At 41.6% G+C, this 12274-nt stretch overlaps 1 protein-coding gene across 1 annotated transcript in view; it reads left to right on the forward strand.

Annotated features, from left to right (window-relative positions):
* PLEKHG7 (pleckstrin homology and RhoGEF domain containing G7) overlaps positions 1-12274 on the forward strand; it is a 53325-nt gene that overhangs the window by 14221 nt on the left and 26830 nt on the right. The window contains exons 2-6 of the mRNA XM_029910869.1: positions 1544-1639; positions 2700-2813; positions 5162-5257; positions 8788-8883; positions 9690-9803. Coding sequence (XP_029766729.1) covers positions 1544-1639; positions 2700-2813; positions 5162-5257; positions 8788-8883; positions 9690-9803 — 516 coding nt within the window. The remainder of the gene's footprint in view (positions 1-1543; positions 1640-2699; positions 2814-5161; positions 5258-8787; positions 8884-9689; positions 9804-12274) is intronic.

Below are 12274 nucleotides of genomic sequence, written 5' to 3' on the forward strand. Positions count from 1 at the left end.
CTGTGTGAAGAAGAACTTCCTTTTATTTGTTTTAAACCTGCTGCCCATTAATTTCATTTGCTGGCCCCTAGTTCTTATATTATGGGAACAAGTAAATAACTTTTCCTTATTCACTTTCACTTTATAATCCTTACAGTTATAGGTGCCAATCCTGCAAACACTAATGCATATATAGCTTAACCTCAGAGTGGTCTGCTTGAGTTCAATACCTTAGTAAAAACTGTGACACGGATATCTGTTGCATTCTGTAATCTTAATGGTTGAAAGCCAATTTTCTAGATCTGATATTTGCTTTTGTTTGTCTTTACTTTGTTTAAAGGTAAATAAATTATTCACATGTTAATTCTTTAAAGACATAAATAATTGGCTACATTATTATGGTTTTAGTGTGCCAGGACCACACCGCTTACATTTGGCTCTTTTTGAATGGGACTATTTGCATGTTGAAAGTTAAGCATGTGCATAAATATTTGTTGGATTGTAACCTGAGACTGAGAATTTTGAGGTTCAAATGTTTAAAATTTGCAACAAACTCAAACAAGCTATTCAAATTGCAAGAAACATTTGTTATTAATTTTGATGTTCACTCAAAAGTGAGTTCACTGGGATTATTCATGGACGTAAAAGTTAACCACATGCCTACGTGTTTGCAGGATCAGTGCCTTAATTAGAAAATGCACGTAATATTGTTTCTGCTCACTGATAGAACATCTTATGGAACTGACCGTCACAGATCAAACTGTGAATTTCAAATATTATAATGAAATACACATTTCAAAAGGTGCTTTTGGCAAATATTCCAGCATTCACCTTAAAATTCATTTTTGAGAGTATTAAGTACAAGCCCCCAAATGATCTCTGAAAGCAAATATGAAACACAGTCAAGTCAACATTCACTTCGAAACACTAAAATATTTGTGGCACTAAGCATAATGCTGTGAGGTTTGGTGTGCAAATGCTGCAAGCAATGTTTGTTTGTTTTTTAAAAATTCCATTGATTCTTTTATTATTATTATTATTCATTTCATGGAAAAATCTCTTTTAGGGTTCATAAAATCTTATTTTTACACACACAAAAAAGCACCCTAAATGTTATGGCAAATTTGACCAGACAGTGTCACTTTAAATATGTAGTTTATTAAAATATTTTGAAATTTTTTTTACCCTCATAGATTTCCTGGTCACATATCACTGATTTTTGCATGAGCAAAGTAAGCTGAGTTTATTCCTAGATGGGTTTTGAGAATAGCCCATTATCACTTGTGATATTCTGGGTTAGCAACAGTTAAAGACTACCGCACTGTACAACTCAATCTCATTGTGCCAAAGAGCCACCTTGACATTGGCTCCTATCCATATCCAATATGTAGAAGCAAATGACAGCGCCGCATCTACACTCCTTTCACTGGCTATGTGTACGTGGGTTGGCAAAGAAACCAAACATTAGGGTGAGGTCCTTGCAGATTAAAACAAAATTACTGAAGCTAATAAGCATATTATTTACCTCTTTAAATTATAACATATAGAATTTATCTTTTAACAGAGTAAAGACAAACAAAAGCAAATGTCTGATCTGAAAAACTGTCTTTCAACCATTAAGATCACAGACTGCAGCGGATACGAGTTTCACAGTTTTAAGGTACTGCAATACTCTGTATATTACACTGATAGTCCTTTCCAATGGACTTAAAACTTTTTTCCCTTCTTTGTGTCCCTTTTAAAATTAATCTTTTCCATGCCAGTAATCGACATAGGCAATCTACATGCAGAATCTGTATATAAATTTAGGGTACAATTGTTACAACAGAAGGTGGTTAGTCTTGTGGTTAAGACAGAAGTCTAGGAGTCAGGCAATTTGGGATTTATGCCCAGATCTGTCAGGCTTCATGTGCCCGTGGTCACTTAGGGTATGTCTACACTGCAGCTCAGAACATGCCTCCCAGCCTCGGGAGAGAGTCACACTAGCTTTGCTCAAGCTAACACCCTAAAAATAGCAGTGTGGATGTTGCGCCTTGGAAGTGGCTCAGGCTAACTCCCCGAGTTCAAGCCGCCTGAGCTGGTGGGTCAGAGTTCGGCGGGCTAGTCCGAACCCCTCCCCATGCTGCAATGACCACACTGCAATTGTTAGTGTGCTGGCTCAAGCAAAGCTAACTCGAGTGTCTCCCTCCACATGGGGAGGCTGTCTCCCAGCTGCAGTGTAGATACTCTGTGAAGGTCTCTGTTCCTTGATTTCACCATCTGAAAAACAGATATAATAATACACCTCTGCTTTAGAGGGATGATGTGAGGTTAAATTCAATAATGTTTGCAAACCGCCCTGAGATCCTTGGATGGAAGGTGCTATTATTATTCTGCATTATTATTATTATATATATGCTTTGTAATACTCAAGAGTAAAATGTCAAGATTTTTATTTTTTAACTATTAAACATCCAAACAAAGGCTGAGAACTGTTGTTATCCAGGCCAGGTTTACTTGGTTCTTCCACAGCACAGGGGGCTGCACTTGATGACTTCTCGAAGCCTTTCATTTATCTGATTCTATTATTTATATTATATTTTAATACATTGCATAAAGATTGCAGCAGTTTATGAATCAGTCAGCTATTTTGCATGAAATGTATAAGGTTTTTTCCTTCCCCTGCCCCCTCCTCCAATCAATAGAATAAAACTTGGCATGAAATGATAATGGCTCAACAGACTGAGGAGAAAGACACTGATGATCCATTAGAAATGAGGAAAGAAGAAGCTACGTGGGAACTTTTTACAAGTGAATGCAGTTACTTTCTGGATCGCTTACTGGTTCTCAAGATGGTAACTTTGGATTTATTTCTCCAGGAGATTAAACATGGGACTTGTCCTGCTGTCAATGGGGCAAGAAGAAAGTCATCTATAACCTCTCCTTTATATCTCAATGGAAATTACTTCTACTTTTGTGCTGTATACTTTTGTGCTCCTCGTGTCTTGTTTTCTAAACCTGTTTCCACAATTCTCTGGTTTTCGTTTCATCCTGATGAAATCTTTTCCTCTGTGTGCCTCTTCTCAGTGTTTTGCATCAATCTCTCTTGGTTCAGTGCGTTCTGTACTCCCAGTAGTATCAGAGGCAGGGCCGGCTCCAGGCACCAGCGCAGCAAGCAGGTGCTTGGGGCGGCCAATGGAGAGGGGCAGCACGTCCGGCTCTTTGGCAGTAAATCGGCGGCGGGTCCCTCTCGGAGAGCCGATCGCGGCTGCTTTTTTTTTTTTTTTTTTTTTTTTTTTGCCACTCAGGGCGGCCAAAATGCTGGAGCTGGCCCTGATCAGAGGCCATTTTAGTCTGTCTTTCACTCTCTCTCAACTCCCCCTTTCAGACTCATAATGCTATACTTTCCATTATTGCTAGCCCATTTCATTTTGTACTCCTGGCTTTTAATAGCTTAGCTTGAAGAGGACTAACGGGTTGTAGTTGTGTTATCCAGACTAGAACCTGAAAATGCAAAATTCTAGTATTGCAGTAATTCTAGTATTTCAAGCTCTCCTTCCACCCAGCAGAAAAAATAAAATCAAACGTAACCTTATCCTGAGGAAAATTAGGAGCATCTTCAAAGTTGAACAAGCTGTGGTAAGATTGCATGACTGACAGTTAGGCCACGCAGTAGCCCTTTATAGGTGATAAAGGAAGATCTATCAAGAGGGTTTCCACACACACACACACACACACACACACACTCTCTCTCTCTCTCGCCACCTCTACCACTGGTTTCTCAAAGGAAGGAGGATAGGGTCCAGGGAGGAACAGCATTTTTAAAAAGCATGTTTCATGCTGAAAAGGTCATTTAGTTATAGAAAAAAATGCTTCAAAGTCAGGTGGATGAGGAAGAGCACAGAGAGCTCCATTATGGTGGTCAGAAATGGGGAGAGGGTGGTTATGGGACAGTTGGGAAAAGCCAGGATGAAAGTGTCCTGCCATCTAGAAACATTTGTTTAAAGAGTGGAAGTGGTAGAGGATCGCTGAGGAGCTCAGCTAACTGCAAGCGGTTCTCCTGCTAGGCGGGGGGTATTACAAGGCACGCAGACTCCATGGTGATGAGTGAGGAGTAAGAACCTAGAGAGAAAGACAGGTAGATACAGTAGTAGGCCCTGTGTGGCTCACAAATGATACAGCCTCCCCTCCCCCCTACCATCCCTCCCATCCCCGTTTTTAATTATCCTCCAGCAGCGGAAACAAATGTGCTTATGAAAGAGTTTGGCAACTCTCACAGTTCCATTTATTTCTTGCTGCTCTAAATATTTCTCACTATTAAATGTTCCCCTTGTTCTAATTAAGCTCAGCCGAGATTTGAGACTATGGAGCGTTTCCTCCTCAAGTGGCTTTTTTCTCAGGCTCTCAGATCATTAGTTCATGGCAGCTAGACCAATGCAGGGATAAGCATCAGCATTCACTCTCTTCACCCCTCCCCTAGCACCTTGGGCAACATCGGTAGGCATTTTATTCATGTTTTCACATAAAGCCATTTCTATGAAATAAATTATATTTCTCAGCTCATTTTTAGCTGCTTTGGGGCCATTGTTTGGTAGAAATCACAGTAAGTCAGTGCAACCCCCAAAGAGCCAAGCTACAGCAGCAAGTGTGTAATGTATTCAGTATTCATTCAGCGCCACTGAAATTCACCCTAAAAGAGGAGAAACTGAACAAGCCACCCAGCCTCTCAAAGCCTTGGCCCTACAGCCATTCAGTTGCTTAGTGGCACTCTTCCACCCCCCCCATGCTGGAGCATACAGAGCAACCTGGAGGTAGACGGAAAGAGTTGAGGTGGGCCTAGGTTAGAGGACAGGGTTCATGACCACCAGGTCTAAAGAGGCCTCAGCCCCCATTCCCGACCACAGAATAGAATAACTGCCATGATGGGGCTACGTTGCAGTCAGTGGGCTGGCTGTGTACGGATTCTCTCACTTCAGTCACTGCATAGTTCCTGCCCAAAACCCATTATTTTTAGGCTTTGTGCAGGCCATGAAAGACTTGCTCCTAAATGGTGTGAGCCCAGCCATTTTGTAGTCTGCCAGTCAAATTACGGCTTATGAAGGAATATATGGTAAATCTATCTGCCCTCTGCAAATTAATTGGTTTGTTAATGTTGAATTAATACAGATAATAAATAATATGGCTTTATTGTCTTTTTTTAAAGATATTTGTGAATACGCTAAAATACCTGCAAAACAATGAGTTCCTCGTGGATGTGGATTTGTGGGGACTTTTTGCAAACTTGGAGGAGTTAAACCAGGTGAGGGGAAAAAAAGAAATCTCATTTAGATCAAAAGCTGAAGCATAATTAAAAAAAAGAGGAACACAAAGAATTGCCAGACCCAGATTTCAGTGTCTGTATCTTGAACTTGACCCTAAGGACACTTTCCCCCTCTCTCTTTGGCAAAACAATTTGGATGAGGCATCATCAGTCCAAATGATTTCATGAACAGGCATAGAGCCATTTGAGTTTTGGTTATGGCTGTAGTCTGATTGTTTCCTGTTTTGAAGTAAATGTCATAACACGAGTTTGGAATTAGCTCTTTCAAATAGAGTCTTGTTAAATCATGGGTTTTGGCAGTCCTCAGTATACAAACATTAGGGCAGAACAATCACAACAGTCTGATCCATACAACAGTGAATTTCCCGTATCAAACAAGTGCATAGACATGAAGTGTCTGCTACACTATGGTCCCTTTGTGCTACTCCATAAGGACAAAGGGAACAGAAACCACCCACATCTCCCCAGCTAGGAATTCCCCAGGTGACATGCTTGTCTCATGTGCTACTCACCCTGCAGCTTCTGGGGCAAGGTGGAGAGAAGACACACCCGGAGTGCTCTGTGCTCTGTCTATTCTCAGCTGGTGGTCAGTCTCCTTGGGGACTCTTTTCCAACGTGTGCAAGTTAAAGTAGTCCCTACACTGCTCTGACTTGTGCTGGGGCCAGGAAAAGACTCAGGGATCTTTACACTCAGGGTGGGTGGTGCTAAGCTCGGCAAAGCAGAAAACTTGGCCTAAGATCTCCATTTTGCAAGGACAGCATTCTCTGCAAGGCATTTTAATGCCAAGACAAGTTAGTCAAGATTGCAACTGATCATACCTGGCATTCCTTCAAGCTGAAATAGTTGTTACCCGGCGTTAATGGCAAACAAAACTCTGTCCTACCTTTGACAGCATCACATAAGACAGAAGAAATTATTTCCAAACTGATTCTTTTCACTGAATACAAAATTATTGGTATAAGAGCAAATACATCACTCTGACTGAATAGGGGGTGGCGTTTGGGAACAGTTTCTGACTCCATTAGTGAATGAGCACTACAGAAGATGAGCACTAAGATCAAATGCTACTATATTAAGAAAACTGTGCATTGCAGTTTTCCTCCTCAAAGTTACACTTCCCATGGTCATTGACATCTCATTTTTGTTGCTCTTCTTCTACCAGCACAGATAGTGTTTGCCTTCTTTAATAAGGATTGCAAAGATTAATCAGTGTCCGCACAGTGGCTTGAACACACAGAGGGCTAAGTATTATTATTAGAGCTCTATTGGTGAGAGGCAGTATGAGCTAGTAGATACTGACAGTCAGGAGATGTTGATTTTACTCCCATCTGTGCCATTTTGCTTGCTGAGTGACATTGGCCCAATCAGTTCATCTCTCTGTGTCTGTGTTTCCTCCCCCACCCAATATCTTTCTTGTCTATTTAGAGTGTAATTGCTTCAAGACAAGGCCCTGATTTTTACTCTGCTTATGCAGTGCCTAGCCCACTGGGCCTCTATATAGTCTGAGCCCTTTGATGTTATTGTATGTCGTGGGTCATGCATTCTCCATCCCCTTTTGGGATGGGGCAAGGGTCATTATAACCCCACGGCCATGTCTGAGTGACCCCTCTGGGTCCCAGAGTAGTGCAGCCTAACAGGCAAAGTCAATATACTCGCCTTCTCTATCAGGGAGGGGTGGCCTAACAGCCAGAGTCAATAGAGCTGCCCTCACGATCAGGGCTTTGCAGCTTGGCGGCCAGAGTCAATAGAACTGGTGAGACGGGCCGCCACCCCAGGGTGGGTGGCAGCCAGGTTAGGGGAACCCGGGCCCTCCCTCTCCACCTGGTCCCAGTCCAGGGCCCTGTCAGTAGCAGGGTTGCCCACCACCGGCTCAGGGATCCAGCCAAAACACGCTGAGCTAGTCTCTGGTTCTACAACCACCTCCCCGCAAAGATTCCCTGGGTTGCTTCCAATCTGCTTCTCCGTGGCTTGTTGTCTCAGGGTTCCCATGGTTTCTCCTCCCTCTGTGGCATCTGGAGCCTTGGGGTCATCGGTCGCCGCCATCTGGCTAGCCTCCGCATTGTGAAGTGCCAGCGGTCCTTCAGCAGAGCCTGCAGCACACCTCCTCCCTCTCCAATGGTTCACCCTGAATGAGCAGGGCTGTTTCCTTTTATACCTGGTCTCCAACTGGAGCATGCCCAGCAGCGTCGAGGGGGCATGGCCTCCTCGGCCCAAATAGAGGAATTAATCCCTGCAATCCCAGTGCGGGGCATTCATGCCCCGTCACACTATAAAACGACATCATACTGAAAATAATAATTGTTACTCCAAGAAGAGACTTATGACCTCAGTTCCCCCTGGCCTCCCTACAGAAACAACGGATAAACTAAACATCAGAATAAGCATGCATCAAGTCTTTGCCTGGCCCTATTGTGGGGTGAGACAAGGGAGGGGGTTGAATTATGTGCAGTTTACAGGATGAACACACCGGAGGGTTGATTACGATACAGTCATGATTGAGTGTTGTTTTTAATACTTTTTCCATTATGGTTTTTTTTAAATCTTTGCGTGTGTATATAATATAGTAACATCCATTATGGTCAAATGTGGGGAAAATGACACTGACACTCTTGCCATAAAAGAACTTTATGTTGTGAAATATATAAAATACACCTTGCCAACATGCTAGAATGCATACTGTACCACGAGCAACTCCCCGAAAGCTAAGTAGGCCCACAAATTTGCTAAACAAAATATAGTGGTTAAAATTAAAATCCCAGCATTTTAATGTACTTCATTATGGTACTGGAGTTACAGCAGTTATTTTCGATTCTGACTCTACAGGAATACTGTAGATCCCTGATACCACTGCATGGTAAATGTAGATTTCATAGTAAATTTTTCTATGGATGTACAAGATGTGAAGATTCAGATAGAACCACTAGAATCTAAGTGAAAATATTTTTAAAGAACTCAGTTTGGGAGAATGCCTTGCTTGCATTCTGGTCCCTTTGCAGTTTTAAATAAATGTTTTTCATTATCTTCAGGAAATTGAAATAAGGTTGAATATAAATTACAATCACTTTCCAAATGAGTTTGAAGACCTCTTTAATCACATTGCATCTACAGTGTTCTGTCACATCAGATCAGTGTACAGCATTTATTTCTGTAATTCCCAATGTTAATTTGTGTTTAATATTCACATTAATTATGTAGCTACTGTTCTAAAATAAATGTAATTGGAAAAATGTAATCTCGTTTCATCATTTTTGTTAAACAGTGCTTGACAAGGCCTAAGTGGGTGTTTTTAACAGGATTGTTTTAACTTCTGGTTAACTTAAGCACTTAGACCATAATTCTGAAAGGGATTGTGCCTGCTGACTTAAAGTCAGTCAATGGAACTTCGTGCAAGTACAGGGCTCTATTGGGTATGGAGTCAGTTGCAGGATCTGGACTTTAAAAAGATTTAGTGGTAAAAATAAAGCTCAGAAGAGCAGACAAACTAATTTTTTTTTCTTTCCTTGACTAGGTGAGTCTCAGTTTTGTGACTGATTTTTTCAAAATTATAAAGGACCATGTCACTGCATCTGAATCCTCCCTGGATTTCATCTCTGTACTCACAAAGGTAACATGATCAGAAATGCTCTGTAGTAGGACTCTGAATGTAGTGCAGAAAGTTTGTGAAACTGCTTTCTTGGTTGCATTCCACTTTTACTAAAAGACCTAAATCATCTACTAGGAGGAATCAAGCTGTCCAATGGGAGCTTCAGAGATACGTTCATTCTTCTTTCACTCAATGGGTGAAATCCTGGCCCCGCTGAAATCAATGAGAGTTTGCCATTGACTTCACTGGGGACAAGATTTCACTCCAAATTTGTAAGTGCCTCTAACACACGTTGATACCTTAGTACATTCCTAAATATGAGGCTATGCAAAGCTGTTCCGTAGCCTAGCATTTTTTATCATCTACTTTATTTTTCCTGCAGTAAAGTCTCAATACTGCAGATGCCCATAGAATTGCTAGAGTTGTGGCAGGATTCTTTAAGAAAGTAGTTTTCTTTGGCAAGTTTACTCTCTATTGTAGCCCGATTTTCCCTGTTACAATCAAATCTCTGGCAAAATGTACCTTATAAAAACTAAGAAAAGTAATATATGGAGATATACCTATATCATAGAACTGGAAGGGACCTTGAAAGGTCATCAAGTCCAGCCCCCTGCCTTCACTAGCAGGACCAAGTACTGATTTTACCCCAGATCCCTAAGTGGCCCCCTCAAGGATTGAACTCACAACCCTGGGTTTATCAGGCCAATGCTCAAACCCCTGAGCTATCCCTCCCTCCTTCCTCAGATTGTTTACCCCATTGTTTTGCCCCTCACTTTGACATTCCTCTTTTTCAATCTTGTTAAACTTCTAAATCTTTTGTCTTGCAGTATTTTCAAGGTAACCTCTGCCAGATACACCAGATTTACTGCCTTCATTACACCTCAGCCATCTTTTACTTGGAGAACCTGAGGCAGAGAGAAGATTTTGGAATCTATCTGAAAGTAAAGTGTTGGTTTTGCTCTCCTTGTTGAGTCTTCAACCATCCTATCCTGTCTTTAAAAACAAATTGGAAAAGCCTATATTCTATTTTAGAAAACAGTCTGTGCCTTTTTTTTTTTTTTTTTAATGATACCACAGGTTTAAATATACTGGGTGGAATCCTGGCTCCATTGAAGTCATAGGCAAAATTTCCATTGACATGAGCACCTTCAATGGCACCAGGTTTTCATCCACTACATTCATACAGTGCTTTTCCAATGGCAACTGCATCTTAATGCACATTCAATTAGTGCAACCTATAAAATACAGAATTATTAGATGTTAGAACTAGCTTCCAACCGGGGCAGGTCAAACAGCTGGGCTGTTAATCCAAACCTGTCATATGTTACCTCCTATCTCAGGGTAGGAGCAGCAGGGTTGGCCGGTGTATAATGTCCTGTGATATCTGTAAACACTGGGATGAGAGTGAAGCAATTGACATAACTGAGTAACTAATGCAATGATCCCCTCTTGGGATTTCCCAACACTGAGGGAAGAAGCTAAAATAACTGCCTATTTTTAAGGGGTTTGTGGATTTTCTGTCTTATGTTATCTGCTCAAAGATCAGACCTTGTAACAAATCTCAGATTCTGTGATTTAGGTTGCCATCTACACAGCCCATGGCAGTGAGCCTCCAAGCCTGGATCAACAGACTCGGGACTAAAATTATCTGTGTAGATGCTGCAGTTTGGGCTGGAGCTCTGAAGCCTAGGGGCAGCGTGGGCTTCAGAGCCAAAGCTCCAGCCTGAGCCTCATCTTAAAAGTGCTGTCTCCACAGCTATTTCTAGCACGATAGCCAGAACCCCTCTGGTCTGAGTCTGTCCACCCAGGCTCTGAGACTTGATGCCATGGGTTGCTGCCTTAGGGCCAGACTGTGACCCTGTTACTGCCATTGGTGACTCTGATGAGTAGTTACGTGAGCTTCAGTGGGCCTATTCTTACAAGTAACTGCTCACCAGTGCAAGGAACAGGTTCACACGCTAGCCTTAGGAACATTTAAAATAGAAACATAAAATGTGGAAGCCAGAAAGGACCCAGCCACTCCAACAGCATGTGCAGACAGGGAGTAAGTATTGCCAAACTCAGGCATACAAAAATCATGAGTCAGGCCCCCAAAAATCAGAAGATGGGTTTAAAAATGAAGTGATCTTAAAAATAATAAATATGGGATTCTTTTTATTTCCCTTCTTATTTTTGAGCCTTTAGGATCTGTTCAGGTCACATCTTCAAGCTTTAGCCCAAGAGGGCTAAAAACTTACTTTTAAAAAAATGAAAGCTGAGATTTTCATATAATCACTTGACTCCAGGAGCTGCTGCTTTAATGAGAACACCAAATAGCATGAAACTTATACAAAACACACAATCTTTGGCACACCTGAGGAACAGGAGATTCAAGAGGCTTTTGTGTGAACTGGAGAGGATGGTGTGGTGGTTTTGTCACTTAAGCTCTGTCTTTATTTGAAGCCATGTTTATATTCACATGGTCATATCAGACTTTACAAGCACAACGTTCAGAATAAGATGCGTGCTTTATTACTTCATTCTGAGTCTGAATTCTCTTTGCAGATGGAAGTTAAAAGCATGTGTTTAAACCAAGCTAACAGCACCAAACACATGAATGTAATGAAAAAGCATGGTAGTGCTTTTGCGTGTTTTTGTGAGCCTGTGAGAAGGGAGTTGGTAGAGTTTTCATTGAACCTGAGGGAGAACACTTGAATGCTTTTCCCCTCTTTGCATATTTATATCTCTGTGACCCATCTGGAAAGGAAGAGAATCTCCTTGAGTGCACAGGATGGAACTAAAACAGCAGCTCATAGGTGTAAATGTCATTTTTACCCCTTGAGATGCTTTTTCCAGTAAAACAAAATGTAACAAAGGGTCCTGTGGCACCTTATAGACTAACAGATGTATTGGAGCATCAGCTTTCGTGCGTGAATACCCACTTCGTCAGACGCGTCTAACGTCTGATGAAGTGGGTATTCACCCACGAAAGCTGATGCTCCAATACATCTGTTAGTCTATAAGGTGCCACAGGACTCTTTGTTGCTTTTTACAGATCCAGACTAACATGGCTCCCCTCTGATTTTGTTTTACTGTATCTGAAACCAGTTGGGAAGAAGAGAGAGACTGGGAGGCTAGCACAACAATACTACATTTAGTGGCTTGGCTTTTCCCTGTCATGTAGCTGTATCTCCATTGACTTGACCTAACCTCTTGCCAAGCTTGAAGAGTTATTGTTTATTGACTGCTAAAGTGAGCATGAGTGGTCAAATTCTGCTCTTAGTTACATTGCACATATCTGAAATCAGTGGTGTTAATCCAGATTTACACTAACCGAATTTAGCCCCCCATAGACTGCATGGGATAGGGCCCTGCCACTTTTATTTAACTTTAGCATCACACAGACCAATAGCACTACATAAATACTAAGTAA

Source organism: Terrapene carolina, unplaced genomic scaffold (genome assembly GCF_002925995.2).
Source record: "Terrapene carolina triunguis isolate 2854851 unplaced genomic scaffold, T_m_triunguis-2.0 Scaffold68, whole genome shotgun sequence".
Classification (NCBI taxonomy): domain Eukaryota; kingdom Metazoa; phylum Chordata; order Testudines; family Emydidae; genus Terrapene; species Terrapene triunguis.